At 40.7% G+C, this 26,545-nt stretch overlaps 1 protein-coding gene across 2 annotated transcripts in view; it reads right to left on the bottom strand.

Moving 5' to 3' along the window:
• Positions 1-15,438: 15,438 nt before the first annotated feature.
• The window catches only part of Cpa6 (carboxypeptidase A6), a 315,538-nt gene continuing 304,431 nt past the window's right edge, over positions 15,439-26,545 (bottom strand). For both annotated transcript variants that reach the window (XM_036179829.1, XM_036179830.1), the window contains 2 exons: positions 19,994-20,078; positions 15,439-16,006 (listed from right to left, as the gene is read on the bottom strand). In XM_036179829.1, the coding sequence (XP_036035722.1) occupies positions 15,819-16,006; positions 19,994-20,078 (273 nt within the window). In that variant the 3' untranslated portion in view covers positions 15,439-15,818. The remainder of the gene's footprint in view (positions 16,007-19,993; positions 20,079-26,545) is intronic.

The following is a 26,545-nucleotide window of genomic DNA, read 5'->3' as shown; positions in this document are numbered from 1 at the left end:
CCAAAAGAATCCTGTACAATAAAACAACCTCTGGAGGCATCACGATCCCTGACCTCAAGCTCTACTATAGAGCTACAGTAATAAAAACAGCTTGGTACTGGCATAAAAACCAACATGTGGACCAATGGAATCGATTTGAAGACCCTGACATTAAGCCACACACCTATACACACCTATGAAAATATAATTTTTGACAAAGAAGCCAAAAATGTACAATGGATAAAAGAAAGCATCTTCAACAAATGGTGCTGGCATAACTGGATGTCAACATATAGAAGGCTGCAAATAGATCCATATCTGTCACCATGCACAAAACTTAAGTCCAAGTGGATCAAAGACCTCAACATAAATCCAGTTACTCTGAACCTGATAGAAGAGAAAGTAGGAAGCAGTCTTGAATGCATTGGCACTGGAGATCACTTTCTAAATATAACACCAGTAGCACAGACACTGAGAGAAACAATGAATCAATGGGACCTGTTGAAACTGAGAAGCTTTTGTAGAGCAAAGGACACAGTCAACAAGACAAAGAGACAACCTACAGAATGGGAAAAGGTCTTCACCAACCCCACATCTGACAGAGGGCTGATATCCAGAATATATAAAGAACTCAAGAAATTAGACATGAAAATGCCCAACAGTCCAATTAAGAAATTGCCTGTACTGAATCCACCAGGTTGAATTGAATCCCCAGGGGAGTCTTGGCCCTAGAGGAGATGGGAATGGATGGGAGGGGCTGGGGGGAAGGTGGGGGCAGGGGCGGGAGGGGGGAGGACAAGGGAACCCATGGCTGATGTGTAAAATTAAAACACAAATATAATAAATTTTTAAAAAGGAGAAAAAATGGTCTACAAAGCTAAACAGAGAATTCTCAACAGAAGAAACTCAAATGGCCAAAAAACATTCAAGGAATTGCTCAACATCCTTAGTCATTAGGGAAATGCAAATCAAAAGGACTCTGAGACACCATCTTATACCTGTCAGAATGGCTAAGCTCACTAGTTCTTTTATTGTCAACTTGATATAACCTAGAGTCACCTGGCAAGGAGGACCTTCAGCTGAAGAATTTTCTTCATTAGATTGGCCTATAGGATGTCTTTGGGGGCATTGTATTGATTGCCAACTTAAGTAGGAGTTCCCAGCACACTGTGGATGGTACCATCTCTAATCAGGTGGTCCTGAGTTGCATTTTTCAAAAAGCTAACTGAGCATAAACACCAGGGAGCAAGCCAGTATGCAGCGTTCCTCTGTGAGTCCCACCTTGAGTTCCTCAGCTGACTTCTCTCAGTGATGGACTGTGACCTGTAAGTATAAGCTGAAATAAATTCTCTCCCCGCCAAACTGGTTTTGGTCAGTGTTTTATCTCAGCAACAGAAATAAAACACTAGTCATAGGAGGTCATGTAACCTGCTCCAATATGACATCACCTGACCAAATACAGCTGCAAAAACCCTGTCTCCAACAGACAGGCACACTGAAGTCATTCAATATGGTTCAAGTTATAACAAACACTACAATCAAATTTTAAGAGACTATTAGAAGAGGTAATCTATTTATAACTTATCTTTTTGAATCACAAAATTATCATTCAAATTTTGATGTGCATAACATAAAATAGGAAATGTGTTACTTTTACTTTAAGTTGTGTATTACCTCAGTTCTTGATGCTTATTTGGGGCTGATGCATCATAAAAAGTATTTACACCTAAGTTAGACTGGATTAAAAACTAATTGATTAAATCAGAATTCCATGCAAATGTTAATTATGTTGTAGATTAAGCACAGTAATTATATAGTGATTGTATTTAATGGAATATTTTCATGAATCATAATCAGAATATTGCATAATAAGCCTGAAAACAGCTTCACTGAATACCTAATGCATTTCCTAAAACACACTCTACCAAGAACTGCTAAGACAGGTGAAAAATCTCATGAAAATAAGCTTGAAGTTCATTAAAGGCATATTCTAATTAACTCCTTGCTTCCAACTCCTGACACTGTATCACAATGATGACCTATAGGACTGTGTCCTCTTTCCCTAGTGGATGCCCTATGGGGATGCCTGCACAAAACATCTATTCTTCCTTTGTCAGTCCAGCATAGGTGAAGCAAGCACATCCAACTACAGCTGAGGACATTATAGTATGTAGACATTATAATTAGCCTTATAATTTAATTATGAATTAAACTAAGAAGCTAACTCCATGACCTAGTGATATAGCAAGGAAATGATGGGTTCTTAGCTTCAAATTAACTGAACAGTAAATGTTTCCCCAACGGAGAAGAATTCAAAAATTAGCAGCCTTCTGTCACAGCAAGCTGGCAGACAAGTGTGCATCCTTGGGAAAATGCATTAGCAACAACCACATGATTGGTATGAAGATCAGATACTGCTATGGTCTGAGTAGAAACACCAAATGCCATATGGTGAAAATTCAATCCCCAAGTTCTTGTGCAAACAGTGAATACAGGATGGTAAAGAGTTAACTAGAACTGGCTAAGCTCTTATGGGAGGGGCCCTGTGATGGCATTAATAGTTTCATAAGAAGTCTGATTTAGTGGGCTTGCTATCTCATCACATGATGGCTTCTATCATGTTTTGATGCAACAAAAGGCCCTCACCACATGCCAGCACCACTCTCTTGAATTCTTAGCTTCCAAACTGTGGTTTTGATAAGCTTTTTGCAATCACCTAGTCGGTTGTATTATAACAGTAGAAAACATGAAGTCAGTTACCAAATTTCCATTACAGTTACACTTCTTCAGAGATATGAATGACTGCTACCCTGCTAACCTGCTTAGAACTCTTGAGTAATTGAAGCTGTTTTCAACACATTAAGGAAGACTATCTGATATCTGCTAAACAGAAGTTATGTTGTTGGATGCATTTGTATGCATCTATCTGTCTGCAGAATTATTAACCTAAGAGTATCCATTTTGTGGTTTGTGGTATGGACATTGATGGTTTATTGGTTTTGTATCAGGATAAAAAAATCATAAAAGAAATTAGTATTTAGTATGCCACTTCATGTATCATGAGCTCTCATGAGAGATAAATGAGGACACCCTAAAACAGGCAATGCTCGCTACATCACCAGGAGCAGCCAAGAATCAACTATTTCCAGAATAACGCTGAGTAGAATCTACTGCCTCCAAACTAATTCTGTACCGAGAACTAGAAATCACACTCACTCTTTTGTTAGACTGTCAAGCATAAACACTAGCCTTTCTCTTTCTTTCAAAACACATGGGGATCTATTCATTTTTATTTATTGCCTCTAGTCAAGGTGCTTTTATACAAAAGTCTCTTTGAATAACCATCAAAATTTCATCTACAAATCTTAGGGCAACTGCATACATTGTTACAATCAGTCGACTATTTTAGGAAGTACTTAAAATATCTCTAGCAAAGGTGTCTGTCTTAAGGCTGGCTACATGTTTTCCATGCACCAGCATTTCCCTTCCCTCTAGCGCTGAAGAGAGTTTTAGCTTTTCTTACTTCAGTCTCCTACATCTGCCTCCTTCCTGGATTCTGCTTGACTATTCCAATTCTTGGGTTGAATAGTGGAAAGTGGAGAGATGAAGAAAACAAATCATGAACAAGAGGATTTTAAATGAGGCATGGGAGGTTTACTAGGAGCCATACAGAGTGGAGGCATGAGCAATAAATTTAATATGAATATAAAGAAAGGATATTTTAAGGTTCATTGTTGAAAATTATATATCTTTTTTTATCACATTCAAAGAAAAAATTGAAAATTTAGAATTCTTAGGCTATATTCTTTGAAATATATAATCATTTTGATAATACATTTTGAGATAAACTAGTTATAGTCCATCCTTGCTAACATTAAAATCTATAATCAAGCTGGAAGATGTACCTCAGTGGTAGAACATTTGCCTAGCATGCACAAGGCCTTGGTTTCAATCCCAACACTACCAGGGTAAAAAAAGTCATAGTGGACATTTGCTCTGACTTCTGTGTGACTAGAAAGCATTGATTGCTATTAGCATGTTTATGAATACAGAGCCATAAGTATCCTGCTTTGCCAAGAGAGAACCCAGATACTATAGTTCCCCAATCTCCTATGTAACGTACATGTGTTATGTAGTTGGGACCACCAGCCCACAAATAACACAGAGATAGATATATTATTAATTATGAAATCTTGGCTTTAGCTTAGGCTTGTTCCTAACTAGTGTTTAATAACATAAATTAACCCATTTATATTAATCTATGTTCTGCCACATGGCATTACCTCTCTTCCACCTTGCACCTCCTATTTCCTCTCCTCCGGCTGGTGGCTCCACCTTTCCCCTTCCCAGCGTCCTCTCTGTCACCAGATATCTCACCTAACCTCTTCCTGCCTAGTTATTGGCCATTCAGCTCTTATTATACCAATCACAGCAACACATCTTCACACAGTGTACAAATATCCCACAACATTTTCCCCTTTTTGTCTAAATGAAAAGGGAAGGTTTTAACTTGAACACAGTAAAACTATATACAATAAGAACAATTATCAGGTAAGAATTACATTCACAGTGCCAAGTCCATTTACATTTGGCTAATTCAGAGAAAATACTCTATTATCTGTCCTCTCTTGGTGATTCCAAAGTTTTATACCTAATTTACTTTCTATCATAACTAAGGAAAACTGTAACTGTAACTATCTAGTTTTCAACCCCATCAAAGAACTGAGAAGGATATAATATTATCTAAGTAAATAGGAAGTGCAGAGCAAACAACTTCCAAAACTATAGGAATGACAGAGACATCTAGCTGCCTGGACAGTCACCCAAGTTTTCTCTGCAACATTGTGGCATCCATCTTCAGTCTAAGGTCTAGAATATCTAAAAGATTTTTCTATGAAGCAGCAATTTTGAAGGACTGTCATGCCTTGTCATGGCAAAGTTTGGCAGTTGCTTTCTTTTGTGTCCTTCTTGTCCAGTTTGGACAGCATACTTTCAGCAGTCAAGGCAAGGGAAGTTTCTTGCCCAAATGGCTAGCTTTGACACATTGAAAGCAAACTCCATACAGAAGTTCTTCAATGCCCATCATCTTTTTTTTTTTTTTTTAAAGTAAATTGGTACTGCCAGGAGCAGATGTGTCTCACTGTCATGAAAAGCATTATGTTATTAAAACATTTTAAATACCCTATTCTGTAGGACTTTGAAGTGTTTCAAGACCACCTATCTGTTTAAAATATATCTCTATTGAAAATATACCTTGAAAACATACCTAATATGACTATAAGTTTGATTGTTTAGATGACTAACTGCTAACCCATCTTCCTTTATTATCCTAAATAGCTTTCAAGGACTAAAACTTTCTATTACATTTTTAAATGAGCTGTATAGGTACAAGACCTTAAACAAGAGTAGAAACATAGAGTATAACAAAATTAACCTTAAATTTGTATCATTATACAAAAACCACACCAATGTACAATATTTGAAACTAGTAGTTGTTCAAAAGTAGACACAAAATCCACCCTTTATCCCATCATTTCTATACTATATCTCCCTTTTCCCTTCAGAAAGAGATCTCTGAATCTAATCTTTGTTCAGCTTTTTTCCTGACCATGACAAATAACAATTTTTAACCAATCCCTAAATGATCACATATACATCCATAACCCACAAAATGACCAAAAACCACCCACCCTGTCTCTTGGAAATGTGGGCATCATGTTCTCTAAACTGCTTCCTGTTGTCTGGGGGTAAAGAATCTTTAGGGAACCCTGAGAAAATTGGAATATGGTCAACTCCTGAGAGAGCTAGCTGTATTATTTTTTGTTTAGTCTCTGTGTGATGGAAAAGTCTGAAGTCTTGCCTGGATAGTCTGTGAGGCTTGACCATCTTAGCTAGTAGCTTTGAAGTCATTTCTGGATGCAGAATTTTGAAGGAACTGTAACAGAGGCATTGTAAGAGATTGAATTACCTAGGCTACTTGTCTTTATTAGTGTCTGGTCCTTTTATTCAGAAAACACACAAACTTTTAAAGGTAACATATATATCTGCATTAACACAAGTATGGAATGTATGGTATGTACAAGTCAGTTAAAGATTTTTTTTTTTGTTCTTGGTTGGATCAGGTAAAGGCATCTATCAATTTTATAAGTTCATTTGGACTGTATAACCAAATGTCTATCCATGCCATGTGAAAGTATGGCATCTAATAATAAGTCATGAGGATGCTGTAACTGACAAGATTTATTATGTCTCATTCAGTCTCAGAGTTGTTCCCATGGTAGAGGGATCAGCATATACATCACTTATCCTATAGTCTTTCTTGGCCTTTTTATCTTAATGTAGGAGCCAAGATCCTCAGGAGGTTTCTCCCCGATCAAATCTGATCTTTATTAATTTTGAAGAGATCCATAGCTTGTTTCCTGTGGAAACAAAGGCAAAACCTCTCCCCCAATGCAACGTATTTCTTGACTTCCATTCTGAAGTTAAGACATTGTTATAATGTATAGGCTAGTTTAATTTAGCATTTTTCCACAATCCAATACCTTTCAGCAACTGTCATTTTTGTTCATTAGTATTTAAAAAATTCAAAGTCAACAAGACACCATACAGGACCCAGAATCCCCGTGCATTTCCCATCCTTATATGGCTTATACTTTTTATATTACCTTATTTATTTAAAGACTTGATTATTTTAAAACTATTTTTATGACTATCTATACTCATTTTTTACTGTATCTCTTTTTAAAAAAGATTTATTTATTTGGTATACAGTATTCTGCTTGCATGTACACCTACAAGCCAGAAGAGGACTCTGATCTCATTACAGATGGTTGTGAACCACCATGTGGTTACTGGGAATTGAACTCAGGACCTCTAGAAGAGCAGTCAACCTCTTAACCTCTGAGCTATCTCTCCATTCTCATTGCTATATCTCTTTAAAGGCTTTCTTGGTCTAGGCTGCTTTACTGCATGCCTGCAGGCTTCTCTGACTGCATGAGCCAAGCTTTAAATCTGCTGTGCAGCTCTGCACATGGTGCTGGCTGGCTCAAGCCCACAGGCAGCTTCTAGGAGCTGCATCTTTGTTCATGTGGCCTGTCTCAGAGACTGTGGGACTAGGGAGCCACATCTAGCTCTGCATTTGGGTGTTTAAAACAGTTTTTTTAAAGCTTTCTCAGGTCATATGTGGAAATACATGCCCCCATGTTGGACACCATATGCAATGCGTCTTTGTCTGTCCTGCCAGCTCCCAAATAATGACATGAAGACTTATTATTAATGATGAAACCTCAGCCTTAGGTTAGTCTTGCTCCTAACTAGTTCTTTATTATTATTATTATTATTATTATTATTATTATTATTATTATATTTGTGTTTTACTTTTACACATCAGCCATGGGTTCTCCTGTCCTCCCCCTCTCACCCCCCCCCCACCTTTCTCCTAGCCCATCCCCTCCATTCCCATCTCCTCCAAGGCCAAGACTCTACTGGGAATTCATTTAAGTGTGATGGATTCAGTACAGGCAGGTCCAGTCCCCTCCTTCCAGGCTGAACAAAGTGTCCCTGTGTAAGCCCAAGATTCCAAACAGCCAGCTCATGCACCAAGGACAGGTCCCGGTCCCACAGCCTGGGTGTCTCCCAAACAGTTCAAGCTATTCAATTGTCTCACTTATCCAGGGGGCTCCACAGCCTTTGGTTCATAATTCATGTGCTTCCATTCATTTGGCTATTTGTCCCTGTGCATCTCCAATCTTGGTCTCAACAATTCACACTCTTACAGTCCCTCCTCTTTTTCAACAATTAGACTCCTGGAGCTCCACCTGGGGCCTGGCTGAGGATCTCTGCATCCACTTTTATCAGTTATTGGATGAGAGTTCTAGCATGACCATTAGGGTGTTTGGCCATCTGATCACCAGACTAGGTCAGATCAGGCTTTCTCTTGACCATTGCCAACAGTCTACAGAGGATGTATCATTGTGGATTTCTGGGGACCTCTCAAGCACTCTGCCTATTCCTGTTCTCATGTGGTCTTCATTTATCATGGTCTGTTATTCCTCATTCTCCTTTTCTGTTCTTGATCCAGCTGGGATCGCCTGCTCCCCTAAGCTTTCTTTCCCTCAAACCTTGCCCTTCATTACTCCCACTGTTGTCTAGGTTGTTCATGTAGATCTCATCAATTTCTCTGTCATTGAGTGATCCCTGTGTCTTTCCTAGGGTCCCATTTTCTAGGTAGCCTCCCTAGAGCTGTGAGTAGCAGTCTAGTCATTTTTGTTTTACATCTAGTATCCTACTTTGTGTGAGTATATACCATGTTTGTCTTTCTGAGTCTGGGTTACCTCTCTCAGGATGTTTTTTTCTAGACCCATCCATTTGCCTGCAAACCTCTTGATGTCATTGCTTTTCTCTGCTGAGTAGTACCCCATTGTGTATATGTACCATATTTTCTTTATCCATTCTTCAGTTGAAGGGCATCTAGGTTGTTTCCAGGTTCTGGCTATTACAAACAATGCTGATATGAACATAGCTGAGCAAAATGCCCTTGTGGTATGATTGAGTATTCCTTGGGTATATTCCCAAGAGTGCTACAGCTGGGTCTTGGGGGAGATGGATTCCCAATTTTCTAAGGAAGCACCATATTGATTTCCAAAGTGGCTTTACAAGCTTGCATTCCCATCAGCAGTGGAGGAGAGTTCCCCTTGCTCCCCATCCTCTCCAGCATAAGCTGTCTTCTGTGCTTTTGATCTTAGCCATTCTGACAGGTGTAAGGTGGTATCTCAGAGTCATTTTGATTCGCATTTCTAGGATAATTAGGGATGATGATCAATTCCTTAAATGTCCTTCAGCCATTTGAGCTGCCTCTGTTGAGAATTCTCTGTTTAGTTCTATAGCCAATTTCTTAATTGGACTGTTGGGCATTTTGATGTCTAATTTCTTGAGTTCTTTATATATTCTGGATATCAGCCCTCTGTCAGATGTGGGGTTGGTGAAGACCTTTTCCCATTCTGTAGGCTCCAGTGGCACAATTGATTAGGGTGCAGTACTTATATGTAGCCCATTTTTAAATTGGATTGTTTGGTACTTAGTTTCTTGAATTCTTTATATATTTTGGAGATCAGCCCTCTGTCAGATGTTGGGGTGGTGAAGACCTTTTCCCATTCTGTAGGCTTCCATTTTGTCTTATTTACCATGTCTTTTGCCTTACAGAAGCTTCTCAGTTTCAGGAGGTACCACTTATTAATTGCTGCTCTCAGTTTCTGATGTTGGAGAGGATGTGGAACAAGGGGAACACTCTTCCACTGTTGGTGGGAGTGCAAACTTGTACAGCCACTTTGGAAGTCAGTATGGTGGTTTCTCAGAAAATTGGGAATCAATCTTCCTCAAGACCCAGCAATACAACTCTTGAGCATATACCCAAGAAATGCTCAATCATACCACAAGGATTCATGATAAACTATGTTTATAGCAGCATTATCGTAATATTCAGAACCTGGAAACAACCGTGATGGCCCTCAAGTGAAGAATAGGTTAAGGAAATGTGTCTATGCAACAGTAAAAAAACAACATCATGAAATTTGCAGGCAAATGAATCCAGCTAGAAAATATCATCCTGAGTGAGATAACCCAGACTCAGAAGGACAAATACGGTATGTATTCACTCATAAGTAGATACTAGATGTAAAGCAAAGGATAACCAGACAACAACCTACAGCTCCAGAAAAGCTAGCTAACAAGGAAGACCTAAAGAGTGACTCATGGATCACCCTGAGGAGAAATAAATGAGATTTACATGAGTAAACTGAGAATGAGGGGTGGGAAGTGGAGGGTAGGGGATGGGGGATGAGAACATAAGGGAATGGTATGGTCGAGCTGGAACAGGGATGGAGTGGGAGAGCAATGAAAGAGACACCATGATAGAGGGAGACATCATGGGGATAGGGAAAAACCGGGTGCTAGGAAAGTTCCCCAGGAATCCAGAAGGATGACCCCAGCTTAGACTAGTAGCAATAGTGAAGAGGGTACCTGAACTGGCCTACCCCAGTAATCAGATCAGTGAATACCCTAACTGTCATCATAGAGCCTTTCTCCAGTAACTGATGGAAGCAGATGCAGAGATCTACAGCCAAACACCAGGCTAAGCTTCAGGAGTCCAGTTAGACAGAGAGAAGAGGGATTCAATGAGCAAGGGGTGGGGATGGGATTCAAATCATAATGGGGAAACCTACAGAGACAACCAAACTAGTGGGAACCCATGAACTTTAGACCAACACCTGTGGAGTCTCACATAAGGAAGACAGTTGTGTAGGTTGATCTGCTTAAGAGACCCCTGGCAGTAGGATCAGGATCTATCCCTGGTGCAGGAACTGGCTTTTTGGAGCCCACTACCTATAGTGGGACACCTAGCACAGCCTTGAGGCAGGGGAAGGGGCTTGGACCTGCCTCTACTGAATGTACCAGGCTCTGCTGACTCCTCGTGGGAGGCCTTACCTGCTTGTAGGAGGGAATGGGGGATGGGTTGTGGGGGGAGGCTGGAGGGGCAGGAGGAGGGATCTGTGACTGGCATGTAAAATGGATAAAAAATTTCTTAATAAAAAAGTTACTAATTAAAAAACAAAAACAAAACCCTGGTCATGTGAAGGTTAGAGCCATTTGGCTGAAAGTCAAGGAGTACCAAAGAAATGGCTGAAAAATGACCAGAGAAGGTAGGAAGGGACAGCAGGTCCCTTTGACATGTCCGAGGGAGCACAGTCCGACTGAGGCTTGATTTTAGAATTCTAGCCTTCAGAACATGTCTATTGCTTTAAGCCCCTCCCCCCTCATTTGTAGGACTTTATTATGGCACCCCTAAGAAACTTAAACACTTGCTAAAACTCAGTGGAAAAATAAAATGATATAATCAGCATTATAAAATTACTTTACAGTAGTGTGTGTATGGGGGGTATTATACTAAGAATTTTTTAAATGCATGTTCTATTTATAGTTGAAGAATATGTTATAGTCTTAAGCAATTGACATAAATATAAGATTTCTTCATACGCAGCACCTAGCAGAGTGCTTTGAACAGAAATCATCCCTCCATACATTTTGTGGCTTAGTTTAAAAATATTAAATATGAAAATAGCCTATAAATATTAAACTACCTACTTAAAGAACCTGAGGCATAAAATGTATACTGAAATCTGAGAGTCACCATGGGTAAGGATTTACATGAACTTCATCAAAACCATTTCATTCTGAATCTACATATGGATAGTAAAGAAACTGGATACCCTGAAGTCAGTGGATTATTATGATTATCATTACTATTATTTGTGTGTGCACACCTCTCTTTGTCCTCTGAAAAGTATTCCTAGCACTTCTGCTGTGTGACAGAAAGGATAGATAAAATAATGTGATAAAATAGATAAAATCTGGGTATTTACTTGCCAACTGTTTTTACTATATTGGGCTTGGTAAGGCTAGACCCTGAATATAATGAAGAATAAAATTTGAGGTTTATCTAGATATTTGTTGTGTTTTTTTCCTCCACAAATTGTTGTCGAAGAGGTGATGCTGTTTGGTGGATGGACACCAGTCAAAGGTCTGAGCTCCTGACCGAGGGGGAAAGTTTCCTGGTATCCAGAATCCACACAGGTCACTAGACAAGACATGCTGGTGTCTTGTCAGGTGACATATCTGTTGTCAGGTTCTTTGAGAAATATCTTATTTCCATCCCTGGAGTCTTCCTCAGCCTCCACCCCTCCTTGTTGTGCTGTCCTACTGGCAGAGATAAAAGAGGAGCGTACCCCCTGGCCCCCTGGAGGAGTACGCTCCTTCTCCACAGAACCAAGCCTGTTTTACCTAAGACTTGTCCTCTAAATATGTCTCTTGAATGATACAAAGAAAAATTAGTGTAGTGGCACGTGTGCTAATTCCAACATCAGGGAAACAGAGTCAGGAGGGTTGTGAATTTGAGGTCATGTTGGCTACATTGCAAAACCCTGTCTCAAAACAAGAAAGTAAGATGGTGGATAATCGTGTACTTACTTGTAGAGGTCAGAGGACAACTTGTGGGAATTAGCTCCCTCCTTTCCCTATGTGGGTTCCAGGGATTGAACTCAGGCAGTCAGGCTTGTTGCGAATCTTACCTGGTGAGCCATCTCACTGGCCCTGTTTTCTGATTTTAAATAGCATATGTATTTAGATTTTTCTTCTGGCCTTAGAGATGACCTGACTTCCTTGTATGGAGGGCCATGAAGACTAAGCTGCTGTTTTATGCTCCCATCTCACTTGCATTTGCTTCTTCCTGTCCCAGATGTTTATGTCTGACACTATTTGACTTTGTATTATTTAGAACTAAGTCATGCAGCGTTCTAGGTTAGCTCTTTAACTCTCCCCACCCCCCCAGGCCAGTTTAAATACAGTTTTTGCTTGCTTGTTTTTCTATGCTTTTACTGTGAGTTCATCCTCAAGCCCTGTACAAGTAAGCATTGCCCTGGACATATTTGTGTGTATTTCACATACATCATCATGCTCATCCGAAGCCTTGGTTCTCTTCCTTCTACTTAAGTTAATCCTTTTGCAAGTCCATCACAAAGCTGCTACCTGGGACCTTCCCTTACTATCCCCTTGGGATTTCTCTCCATACCTGTCTCCTATGTTGGATGGTCCTTGTGCTTCCTTTATTATCCCTGTTACTACATATGGACACAAACAAAGGAGCCAATATTTATTTTGGGTGGCAGTTTCAGAGCTGCCATCCTTGGTCTTGGTTCTGTTGATTTGGGGCCCATGGAAGGGCAGCTCATCATGGCCAAAAAGTGCTTGACAGAACTTGAACTTTCTCATCTCATGGTGGCCACAAGACTGGGAAGAGCCCAGGGACACAAGAGCCCTGACATCCTGTCTGGCTGACATACTTCCTCCAGGGAAGCCCCACTCCTGAAGTTCCATTGCTTCCAAAAGAGACACCCCTAACAGATGAGGCTTTTTGGGACACATTTCATATCCAAACATGATTACGAGTTTTGGAATCCTACATCTCTTTCAATTTATTCCTATTAGGAAATTTCCAGGAAGAGGGCAATTATTAGGAACTCACTTTTATGAAAATGTCTACATTTTACCCTAATACTTCATCAACATTTTTGCTGAGTATATATTTTGGGGGGGTGGCTTTTCCCCTCAAATTCCTGAAGACATTTCTCCATCGTTCCTTTGACTGGCCATTTTCTCCCCTCTGGAAGTTTTTGGGCCAGCCATTTATGCTGATAGTCATGTTTTAGTCAGACAAAACTTTTAAGAGGCTTTCCACCAAATGTTTGAGGGTATTACTAGTCTGAACTGGAACAAATCTGAACTAAACTATTGGCTAGAAGTTTATCAGACCATTTAAGAAGTCTGAGTTTGGGTCATAAATCTTCATCAGAACTGATGTGTCCTTCCAAACTCATAGTGGTAATTTCTTGCCACTCTACTCTTGCAAAAATTGGGAATGGTCACTTTTTCTGATGGTTCATTAGAAATAATATGTGTGTGTGTGTGTGTGTGTGTGTGTGTGTGAGAGAGAGAGAGAGAGAGAGAGAGAGAGAGAATATTTGTGTGAGTGTGTGTCTATATGCATGTGTGTGATAAGTTTTTTACCCCGATAAGCCTGTCCGCCATTGCAGCAATCCAAATCAAACCTAACCAGACAGAATTAGAAAAGCCCCGGTTTAATGGGTAAAGTGTTACTGAGCCCCCCCCCCCCCCCCCCGATCCCAAAGGAGATGGGGATGAGAGACTGGAAAACCACCTGTCTGTTTCTGGGATGCAGTTTATATGCCCTGTGGGTCTTGAGCCTGTCTGGGGGAGGAGCTGTGTTTGGCGGGCTTTGAAGGGGCGGGTTTAGGGAAAGAGATGGGGGAGGGGAGTTGAGGTGGATCTTCCACCAGAACAGTGTGTAAAGTAGTAAGGGTGTATGATAATCTAATTTACCCTTACATTGAAGGCACAACTCTTGGAAATCCCAGAATCCTGGCAGAAGTGACCCATTAGACTGTATCACAGCTTGGTGTAGCTTTGGACTTTGTTCTCTGGCTCCATTTCTCACAATGCTGTGAAATTCAGGTCTGCAAGCATCCTTGAGGTCAACAGTGCATGCTTTACCTTTCTAGATTTCTGTATTCATTCAAGGCCTGGCCTAAGATTTCTTTACTTTCCTGTCTAACGGTTTATGATGATTTAAAACAATCATAGGCCTGGTGTTTTGGTATATAGGAGCAGTAAAGAGGCAGAGGCAGAGGCAGAAGAGACCCATCTCAAGAAAAGTTCTATCTTGTCCAGGAGTTTAAGTAATTTTCCATGATGAAGATACATATCCTGTTGTAAATGGAAGTCTATGTCACCTTTATAATCCTGTTCCCTCATTTGAATCATGTACTGTGCAGAATAAATGAGAATATTAATGTGAAACTCCTGTGTCTGGCACCTGTAATTAATACTGACTTTTGCTTTTTGTCAGCATTGGAGAGTGAACCCAAGGCCTCACACATGCTAGGTAAAGTGTCTCACTGTTGAGCTACAGCTCTACACCTCTCATTTTTTATTTTCAGAGAGTTTCGTTGATTTGACCATGCTGGCCTTGAACTTACTCTGTAGCACAGGCAGTCCATGATCTCAGAATCCTGATTCAGTTTCTCGAGTATTTTGGATTATAACCATGCCTGACTTATTTAACCTCCCTCCCTCCTCTCTCCCTCTCTTTCTCTTTCTTTCCTTTATTTTTATTTTTATTTTTTTTTATTCTTTTCAAGACAGGGTTTCTCTGTGTAGCTCTGGCTGTCCTAGAGCTAGCTCTGTAGACCAGATTGTTCTTGAACTCACAGAGATTTGCCTACCTCTGCCTCCAAGTGCTGGGATTAAGAGTGTGGGCCACCATCATCCTGACGACTTTTCTTTTCTGTTTTTTTTTTTTTTTTTGTAAAGTGGGATTCTCAGAATATAAATGTAAGCCACTCAATCTTGATGTTATTTATTCTTTGACAGTTTCATATATGAATATAATGTGTTTGGATAATTTTCACCCCTTCTCCTCTCTTGACCCAGCCCTGCTCCCTCTGGATGTCTTTTTTTTTTTTTTTTTTTTTAACATACCTCCTCCTCCTTTCTCATTCTTTTTTAAATAACCTAGTGTTTAATTAGGGTTGTTTGCTTGCATGCACACGAGTGTGGGGTTATTTACTAGATCCTAAGACACTTATCAGTGACTACACATCTGAAGAAAAATGACCTCCCTGTTTCCCAGCAGCCCTCAACCACCACTACATTCTCAGCTAGAGGGAGCCTCAGGTGCCCCTCCTCTACCTGTGATTCAGTGTTGCTGGGGTCTGTCTTACACAGGGAACCATAGCTGCTGTGGGTTCATGACCCTATTGTAACACTTGCCAGACTTTGTATAGGTGGAAACAGTGCTAAACTGAGATGAATGTGTGAATAATGCTAGTCTTTGAAAAATTATATATTTATTGAGAAATACAGATGAGTTTTTCCATTTCAAGCAAGAACCAAGTAATTAAACATCATTGGTAACCTAGATCTTAATCAAGGGCATAGAGATTGATTGAAGGGAAATCCTCAATTAATTTGTACACTTCTTGAGACAAAGGAATTTGAAAACATTCCCTTCCCCCTGTAATCAGATAAGACTCTAAAGGGATATAAAGTGGATTTTCTTCTCATACCAAAGCAGGCTGTGCCCTAATTTTCTATTGTTATAAAGTGTCAAATTACATGAAAAGATCCTTTATGATCACAGTTACTTTGGCTAAACAGCCTTTTGGTCTGACTCTGCTTTCTCTGGGTTGGTAGACCAGACCTTGTTTCTCTCAAGGACACTTCTTCAGCAGGTGCATTGTGATATTCTTCACAGCCATCATGGTCTCTGTGCAGGTGGGTTTAATGAGCATCTCAGGCAGTAAAAATCCAAATTGCCCAGTGTCTCGCAGTTCAAAAGCAAATGCATAGGGAATTCCATTTTTATAAGCCCAATCCATTGAGTTACCGGAGCTTACATCTAAAAGTCAAAAAGAAAGATTCACTTTACCAAAGAGTCTCTCTCTCTCTCTCTCTCTCTCTCTCTCTCTCTCTCTCTCTCTCTCACACACACACACACACACACACACACACACACACACACACACACACACACAAAAACACACATACACACACACACTGCAATTCACTAAACTCTACCAATGAAATAGCACTTTACTAAGAATGATTTAAGATAGATGGCTAAGCAGGTAAACTTTTTGCTGCAAAGGACTTGGGTTCAATCATGGAACCCACGTAAAGATGGAAGGAGAGAGAAGAATCCACCCAGTTGGCCTATGACCTCCATATGCATGCTGCTATACACAAAGGAATCACAAACAAAAATTAAAAGAATAAAGAAAACAATGACATCATGAGGTTTGCAGGCAAATGGATAGATCTAGAAAAAATCATCCTGAGTGAGGTAACCCAGACTCAGAAGGACGAACATGGTATGTACTCACTCATAGGAGGATACTAGATGTAAAACAAAGATGACTAGACTGCTACACAACTCCAGGGAGGCTACCTAGAAAACGGGACCCTAGGAAAGACCCAAGGATCACCCAATGACAGAGAAATGGATGAGATCTACATGAACAACCTGGACACAGTGGGAGTAATGAAGGGCAAGGTTCGAGCGAAAGAGAACTTCGAGAACAGGAGATCTCAGCTGGATCAAGAACAGAAAGGGAGAACAAGACCATGATAAATGAAGACCACATGAGAATAAGATAAAGCAAAGTGCTAGAGAGGTACCCAGAAATCCACAATGATACCTCTACTGTAGACTACTGGCAATGGTTGAGAGAAAGCCCAAACTGACCTAGTCTGCTGATCAGATAGCCAAACAGTTGAGAAAGAGGAGGGATTGTAGGAGCATGAATTGTGAGACCAACATTGGATAAAGCACAGGGACAAATAGCCAAACTAATGGAAACACATGAACTATGTACCAGAAGCTGAGGAGCCCCCAACTGGATCAGGCCCTCTGGATAAGTGAGACAATTGAATAGCTTGAACTGTTTGGGAGGCACCCAGGCTGTGGGACCCGGACCTGTCCTTAGTGCATGAGCTGGCTGTTTGGAACCTGGGGCTTATGCGGGGACACTTTGCTCAGCCTGGAAGGAGGGGACTGGACTTGCCTGTGCTGAATCTACCAGATTGTGCTGAATCCCCAGGGGAGTCTTGGCCCTGGAGGAGATGGGAATGGGGGGTGGGGCTGGGGAGGAGGTGGGGTCGGGGGCAGGAAGGGGGGAGGACAGGGGAACCCATGGCTGATATGTAAAAGTAAATTAAATTTAAAAAAAAAGAATAAGTTAACAGTAGTTCTTTGGTCTCTGGCTCACAAATCTTACAAATCATACTTGCTATCATCTTTGGGGATCTGGTCTAGGCATTAATGCTGTGCCAAGGTGAAGCTCTCAAAGTTTCTCAACCTCAGTTCCCACAACATTTCTCTTTACCCTTGCATCACTCACTTTATTCACAAATAAGCAATCTACACTGAGAACTTGCTGTTGTTCTGATGACTCAGTTCTTTTCTTTTAAGGTCTGGGAAGTTGGAATTCTGTTTCCCGAAGTCCCCTTATTTCCTCCACCTCCCCCATTCTCTCACTCCTGTTGATCCCTTTCTGCCCTGTGAGTTCTGAGGATTTAAACTCAGGTCCTCATGCTTGGTTCAGTAAACACTTTATCCACTGAGCACTGAGCTTCTTTTTGTTTTGTTTTGAGACATGTTGAAGTTAAAACCTTCCTTTTAAGTAGAAAAAAAGGGGGGAAATGATGTGTGATATCGTTCTCTATGCTTTAATATGTTTTGATCTGATTGGTTGATAAATAAAGCTGTTTGGCCAATGGTGAGGCAGGATAGGGTTAGGCAGAATATTCTAACTAGAGAGAAAGAAGGAGAAAGGCAGAACGGAGGACACTGCCAGCCAGCTGCCGCCATGAGAAACAAGATGTAAAGATACCGGTAAGCCATGAGCCACATGCCAAAGTATGGATTTATATAAATGGGTTAATTTAAGATGTCAGATCTAGCTAGTGAGAAGCCTGAGCCAGTAGGCCATACAGTTCATAATTAATATAAGCCTTTGTGTGTTCATTTGGGTCTGAGTGGCTGCGGGACCAGGGGGCCGTTGGAGCCAGGCAGGATCAGAAAAACTTTCAGCTACAGTTTCTCTGTGTAGCCTTGGCTGTCCTAGAACTTGTAATTTAGACAAGGCTGGCCTCAAACTCACAGAGATCCACCTGTCTCTGCCTTCTGAGTGCTGGGATTAAAGGTGTGGGACCTCATTACCTGGCCTTTTTAAACAAACAAACAAACAAACAAACAAACTCTAACCTGGCCCGAAACTTGCTATATAGACTAACCTGGCCAGAACTCACTCTATAGATCAAGACGGCTTTCATCAGTCCTCTTTCCTCTAACTCCAGAGTGCAGGGATCATAAGCAGCTCTGTTACCTCTCAGATTCTTTTGGCTTTGGCTAAGGACCGAAAATGTGCTGTGGCTTCAGTGTCCCTCTGTACAGAGTACAAATAGAGTACAAACAGAGATAGCAGATGCCAAGCATTACATCATGGTGATGTGACAGACTCATTTCTATGGTAACAGATTATTCTCTGTAAATATAATAGTGTGGCTATGCTTTGTATCAAAATGACCATGCTGGTAAGACTTAGAAAATGACTTAAAATTGTCAATATAGGTATTGCATTGGTATCAGTTGGTATGTGATTGATTGGAAATGCTACTTTCCCCCTTCAAGAGAACTATTAAATGGCAGTTCTAAAGTCAGGCAAAGTAGCTGTGGCTGGGGCAGAAGGATGGCAAATTTAATGTAAGCTTTGGCTGTATATCAAGACCATGTGAGTAAAAAGGGAGGTAAGTAGGAGGGACATAGAAAGGGTGAGTCAGAGGGAAAAGTGGGGGGTGGGTAGAAGGAGGGGAGATTAAAGGGAGGTAGGTGGGAAGGTAGATAGGGAGGGAGCTGAAACCATTTTAAAATGTCAACATGGGCCTATGATCATGAACTATGAATAAACCCATTGACACTTATGTCCTCATTTTTAATATAAAGTTATTTGGCCTATAATGTTAATGAACAAATTGACCTTTTTTGAAGAAAATAATGGGTAAGACAATAAGACTACTATGTAAAGAAACCAAGGAGAAACTTGGCCTTATGGAGGAACATAAGCAGATTCCAGTTAAATACACACAGACACACAGCATGTGATCACATGCACACAGACGTTCATATATGCGTGTTTGTTCACTAGATTTTCCCTATAACAATAAATTGTAGAATTTGGAAGGCCATGAGAAATGATGTAATCCAATTACTCATGTTGTATTTGGAGAAATTTAAAAAACCAGAATTAATCAATACTCTGGCCAGGACAACACATCTGGCAGGCTCAGGAATAGAATCCATACCATACAGTATCCAAGGTCTTTCCATATATTTGGTTCCTTTTTATTTTATGTAAAAGAAACACTTTAAAACCAGTCTTCAAGAGAAAATCAAGATGAAGATGCTATATAGGAAATGTCATTTCATAACAGGAATGGTGGAGATAAAGGATAAAAGGGAAGCTATTGGAGAGCTGAAACATTTACTTCATTATCTTCCTGAGGCCATTTCCACACTTACAGCACTTACAGATTGCTTAAGGAGCCCATTTTGGTACTTTCCACTGTCAGGGGATCTCAATTCAACTTACAGTCATTACTACACGCTTAGCATATTCTCTGCTTAGAATTGGCTTAAATTGGTACAGCAGTTTTTGTCAAGCTGTGGAAAGTGAATCAGATATCAACTCTTCCCATCTTCTTTGGCTAATCTGATCGTCACAAATTTTGCTTCAGGGAGAGCACACTTTTCTTCTTAAAGGGAAGTCATGGCACAGGATATTGGTTCAAGAGAGATGATTCTATACAACATGCACAGGAAACTTACACAATGTTTGGGAGGCAGGGCCATATCTGTACCGTATCCCATGGACTGACCGAAGTGCTTTCACAGCTTTGTGAGCTGCAAATTCCTGTGAGGGCAAATGGAGAAACTGGGTCACTTATATTGCTGACCTGAAACTTCTAGAAAAGCTGGCATATTGCTTGAGCCTCTTTGGTAGTCAACAGAGAGAACAGAGAGGGCTCACTAGTTAATAGCTAAATTTAATAATAGTAACTTGTGATGTTAATAGTATATATATATATATATTGTATGTGGAGCTGAGGCTCGAACCCAGGGCCTTGTGCTTGCTAGGCAAGCGCTCTACCACTGAGCTAAATCCCCAAACCCCTTAATAGTATATTTTGCAACACACTTTATTATTATTATTTTTTTACAGTGCTGAGGATCAAAGCACATTTTAAAACATAAACTTTTGATTTGGTTGATCTCCACACAGACCAATGATAAACAGCAGTTCTATTTTGTAGACGAGAAAAATAAATTTCAGTGAGGTTGAAGTGGTGTCCTGGGGTGACCCAGCAAAGAATGGGTGAGCTATGAAAAGTGTTTGTATTTCCTGAAGTTACTTAGGTGTTCCATCCTCTTCCCTGTAGCTCAGGAGCACTTATTTCTGTGCATTACAAGACAGTTGACAGGGCTGTGAAAATGTCAGTCTTATCTCTAATTCATATCCTGCCCTTAGCAACGTGTCTGTATATATAACAGATACTTAATCGATATTTCTCATAGGGATGTTGAAGAAGCATAAGTCTGCAAGAGTATTCAGACAATCATATTGATCCACAAGCATGTATTTCAGTAGATATATACAGATATTTCAAATGCATCTGGATCAATTAAGAAACCACCAAGAAAGACTGGCTACCTTTATGCCATGTGTTTGTTCCTACTGGGAACAAGAATATCAATTTAACGATACCTCCTGACTTCTTAGGTTACAGAGCCTCTCACAAAGCTAAGTCAAGCTGCTGCTAAGATGCAGAAAGTCAGGGGAAAAAACAACACACACACACACACACACACACACCCCTCAACATGGTTAAAATCCTAAATGGGGGGTATTTTAACAGAACAGTCCTGTTCTTTAAAACCTTTTCAGATGCTACCAAAGGTCTAGTTTTAGTGAGGGTTTAGACAGGTATTAGGTGACAAATGGGAGGGAAGAAGTATGCCGAAACCAGCATACAACTCTCCCATTTCAATTTGCCTGTGAATAATTTAATACTTCATTTGAAGCACCCTGGGGAACATGATGGTGTGTGGTGGAGCGAGCCTCTGGTGGCTGTCCTTGTTATGCTCAGGAATACACGTGGCATTGTTTGCCGCTTTGTGGCTGCTCCATGGCAGGGCTCTGGGCACTGGCAGACCATTTATTTCATAGTGATCTCACTGGTGGTGACATTCTTACAGGAGCCAATAGAAAAGAAATGTAAACATTGTCATGAGGAGTCTATGGAAAAAAATTCAATATTGTCTCCAATCGTCTTAGCAATATTCTATAGCAAATGCAAATGTTCCCACGATTAGAAGATTACTGCGTTTTGCTGGTCAGGAGACTTGTGTTTTCATTATTTTTGATGACTATGAAAAAGTGTATTAAGAAGCAAAACACTCCTTTGCTTATTTAGACAAGGTTTGTGCACAATTTTAACTGTTATACTAAGTTAGCATACAAAGGAATGGAATTTATTGTGGAATTTTCAAATATGCATCATAATACTTGGTTATAATTCATCCCATCCCCCCGTTTTCCCTGTCTCCTCCCTCCCTATAAACCTTTTCTACCATGTGTATTGCATCATCCTCTCTACCCCTTTCCTTAAGATCTCTTCCTCAGTTTTCATGGTCCTCTTTGAGTTTCACAACTAGCATACCCACCCATACCCAGCCTCACCCATGTCCCCTGAGAGGTATTTAGATTGAGGCTCTTCATATGAGAGAAAACAGGAGGTATTTGCCTTTTTGAGTTGGCTTGTTTTGTACCACATTGATTTTTAGTTTTATCCATTTCTAACTGCAAATGTTATGATTTTTCTTTTTGGCTGAATAAATTTCCATTATGTCTATGGAGCACATTTTCTTCCTTCATGTGTTGGTGGGCATCTAGGCTGGTCCCACATCCTGGCTATTGTGAATATAGCAGCAATGAACATGGATGTTGGCTTAGTCTTTTGGGTATGTACCCAAGAGTAGTATATCTGGCTCTTATGGTAGTTCTAATTTTTAGTTTCGGGGAGGGGGTAGAGGGGTGGGGAACTCCACATTGGCTTCCATGGTGGTTGTGTCAGTTTATGGCTCTACCAACAGAGTACAAGGGTTGGTCTTTTACCATATCATTGGCAGCATTTATTGCTGGTCTTCTTGATGATGGTCATTCTGATTGGAGTGAGGTGGACTCTCAAGGCAATTTTAATTTGCATTTTCCTGAGGTTGAACACATTTTCATGTATTTATTGGCCACTTGTAATTTGGGGGAGGGGAGAGAAAACATATCCAATCATTAGTCCATTTATTGATGGGGATGTTTGCTTTAGGGGTGTTTGACCCTGGTAGGTCTTTGCATAGTCTAGATAGCAGTCTCAAACTGATACATAATTGGCAAAGATTTCTTCCCCATTTTGTAGGCTCCTTCAGTCTTCTGTTTCCTTTGCTGTGCAGAAAGGTTCTAATTTCATGGGACCCCCTTTCCCAGTTAGGGGGATTACTTCTTGTGCTATTGGAGGTCTTTTCAGACAATCCTTGTCTAAATCTTGAAGTGTTTTACCTATGTTTTCCTCTAGTAGTCTCAAAACTTTACACTGCTGCCTTTGATCCATTTTTTAATTTATTTTTGAGCAGGGTGAGCGATCTGGGTGTGGTCATTTCATTATTCTACACGTGGTTATTCCAATTTTCCTGCACAATTTGCTGGGGAGGCTGTCTTCATGCCAGGGATTTTTTTTTTTTTTTTAATCTGTAAAAACCAACTATGTGGTTTGTGTGATGTCTTTGTTAAGATTTCTATTGCTGTGAAGAGAGGCCATGACCCGGGCAACTCAAATAAAGGAAAGTATTCAATTGGGTCTTGCTTGAAATTCAGAGGTTTAGTCCATTATCATCATGGTGGGAGCATGGTAAGGTGCAGGCTGATAGGGCATTGGAGAGGTAGCTGAGACTTCTACATCTGGGTTGGCAGGCAGCAGGAAGAGACAGTGAGACACTAGGCCTCGCTTGAGCTTCTGAAACCTCAAAGCCTGCTTTTAGTGACACACTTCCTCCAACAAGGTCACACCTACTCCATCAAGACCACACCTCCTAATAGTGTTATTCCCTACAAGCCTACGGGGGCCATTTTCATTCAGACTACCACATGTGAGAATTTTGTGTGTGTGCCCTCTGTTTTACTCTCTTGGTCCACATGTTTATTTTTTAATGCTAGCACCATGCTGTTTTTGCTACTATGGCTCTGTAGCATAACTTGAGATAAGGTGTTTTGATGCTCCTAGCATCACATTTTCTGCTTTGGATATTTTGGTTCTTTGTCCTTACATAGGAATTTTAGGGTTGCTTTTTCTACTTCTGTGACTGCTGTTATTGGAACTTTAAAAACATTTAAAAAGTATTACATTTTTGACTTTTTATGTGTATGAGTATTTCTGCATGTATGTTTGTGCATCACATGCATGCCTGGTGTCTGTGAAGGCCAAAGGAGGTCATTAGATCCCCTTCAAACTGAATTACAGACAGTTATGAGTTACCATGTGGTTGCTGGGAATTGAACCCAGGTCCTCTGGAAGAGCAGCCAGTGCTCTTAACTGCTGAACTATCTCCCCAGCCCCACGTTACTGGAGTTTCGATAGGGATTATATCAACTCTGTAGGTCACTTTTGGTAATGCAGTTATTTTCATAACTTTAATTCTTTCCACCTATGAGTACAAGAGGTATCACATCTTTTGTATCTTCTTCAGTTCAGAGGAATCAAGGTTAAGTAAAAGGGAGAAGAAGAGCAGTGGAGAATATTGTTGTGGAAAGAAAAGAGAAAACACAACAAAACAAAAAGCAAAAAACCCAAAAGATCTCCCAAGAAAGAAGTTCAAATGTACAAATGGATTCATTTATGAAGCAGGGAGGGGTTAAAAGAGGAAAGCTTTTACTTTGAAATAAAAATGAGTATGGTAAAGTAAAAGAAACATTACTTAAAGGTATAGTAAAAAGAAGAAAAGGGGTGGGCACAGGCAAGAGAGCAGCATGAAATGATTACCCTATAGTAAAAAATATATATAAGCAAGGTTAGGTGATTGTGTGAAGGGAAATAAAACATAAAGAGAAAAAATTAAATGTGACAAAGTAAAAGTACCAAAAAAAAAAAAAAAGGTGGAAAAAAAAATGAAGTCCTTGGTCTTCAAATTTGGAGACTGTTGGTTATATCCATCAGTAATTATAAGCCAGAAGACCTTGTGAATCTTATCTTTTGGAGTATTCATTCTTGCTAGTGTTGAGCCTGCTTTGGACCGGTGTGTGATGTCCTCCTTGGGTGTCTGCACTTAGGCTTGTATGCAGGGTGCTGGGCAGATCTCTCTTTTCCTGAGATTCCCTCACCATATTACCCACTGGGGTACCTAGTGTTTTTGCTTTGGCTCTCCCAAGTGCATCGGGAGGGAAAGGAGAGGAACCAGCCCACAGCAGTGAGGTATGGTGAGGTGGATGGAGGGCCTGTCTTTGGACTTCCAAGCTCTCCTGAGCATCAACACTGTGATTGGAGGGGTACAGCTGTCAGTATCAAGGCGCACCCCTGGAACTTTGGCACGTGGTGCTCTCCAGCAGTGAGCAGTCCATAGGGACCTTCGACTACGGTTATTCTCAGTGGACCTGATTTGCTCCCGCTGCTGAGGGTGGGGTTCTCTTTGCCTTAGCAGAAACCCACCCGTTTCAAAACCCACACCTTTTTTTCATTGTCAGAATGTCTGCTTGCTCCCTAACTCCCAGGGTTGTCTCTCACGGTGGGGCTGTAGCAAGTTAAACCGAGTCTCCCTGATTTGGGGCTGTTGCCTGTTCTCAGGTCTTCAGCAGGGCGGCTCAGTTTTAGGATGGTGCCCAGTCACTGCCCTTGGAATCATACAGAGTCACAAAAACGGAATTCCATTCTGTTGTGCACATTCACACTGAAGCACCACCGCGTCATCAAAACCCACAACTGGCTTTGAGGCTTGTGTGGGCTGTGGGCTTTGTCTGGTAGAAACCCCTAGTCTCTTCACCAAGGCTGCCTGGCTTTCCTTTCTGATGAGCCTTCTTATCCCTGCCACAGTGCCACACCCTATCCCCACCCTCACTGGAACTATGTTTATCTTGGTGTCATCTTTTTTTTTTTTTTTTTTTGTTTTGTTTTTGTTTTGTTTTGTTTTGTTGTCTTGTCTTTTGTTTTTCAAAACAGGGTTTCTCTGTGTAGTTTTGGTGCCTGCCCTGGAACTCACTCTGTAGCCCAGGCTGTCCTCGAACTCACAGAAATCCACCTGCCTCTGCCTCCCGAGTGCTGGGATTAAAGGCGTGCGCCACCACTGCCTGGTGAGAATATGCGCTCTTAAGGTAACTAATTGCATCTAAAAAATTAACTAGTGCGCCACCACTGTCATCCTTTTGATTGTCACCATCCCTCTCTCTGCACTTACCCAATATACTATCATGACCTTTGAGGATTTTAAAGCTCTTCTCTTCTTTAGAATGGAGTCTAGTTTTCTTATTCCGACTCTTATCTTGGACTGGGTCAAAGGCTGCCATTTCACCTGAAAGTCTAGTTCCCACCTCTGAGTTCACAGTTCTTCTGGCGTTCTGGTGCACATACTAGGCTGATAAGCGGTTTAGCTATGATTTATCCACAAAGAGTGGGCATTCATCTTTTTCCCCCCAAATTGTTGTCAGGGTGGTACAGATATAGGGGATCTCTTCCTTTCCCAATAGTCTCCTTTCAATTGTCCAAAAGGACGTTTGTTGGCCCTCAGCTAAGCAAGAAGCACACTTTTATTGAAATATTTCCATATTGAAAGTAGTTTAATGGATGACTTTTAAAAGTTACCAGAAGCACAGGCTCTTACATATTGGTGGAATATTTTAAAGAATTTTAATAGGATGTAATGATTTCTTATTAACATTCAGAGATTTCTTAGTTCCTGAAATTTTTTCGTCTTAGTTTTAGTGATTTAGTTTATGCTTAGCCCATTCCAGATTTCTCTCCCCTGCCTTACTCCACCCCATATTCCTTTGTCTTATAAGTATGTGTTGGTGCCTGTGCCTGTGAGTGTGTGTGTGTGTGTGTGTGTGTGTGTGTGTGTGTGTGGCCAGAGTAGGTGTTGGGGGTCCTCGTCTATCACTCTGATACATTCTTTGAGGCAGGGTCTCTCCCTCAGCTGGGAACTCTGTTGTTTTCTGGCTAGGCTGGCAGCCAGCACGGCCCCAGCAATTTTCATATCTCTGTCCCCCAAAGTGCTGGAGTTACAGACCATGCTTGGCTTTTTACATGGGTATTGGGGATCTGGACTCAGGCCCTCATGCTTGTACAA

This window comes from Onychomys torridus, chromosome 2, assembly GCF_903995425.1.
Source record: "Onychomys torridus chromosome 2, mOncTor1.1, whole genome shotgun sequence".
Classification (NCBI taxonomy): domain Eukaryota; kingdom Metazoa; phylum Chordata; class Mammalia; order Rodentia; family Cricetidae; genus Onychomys; species Onychomys torridus.
This window is presented reverse-complemented; position numbering and strand designations above follow the sequence as displayed.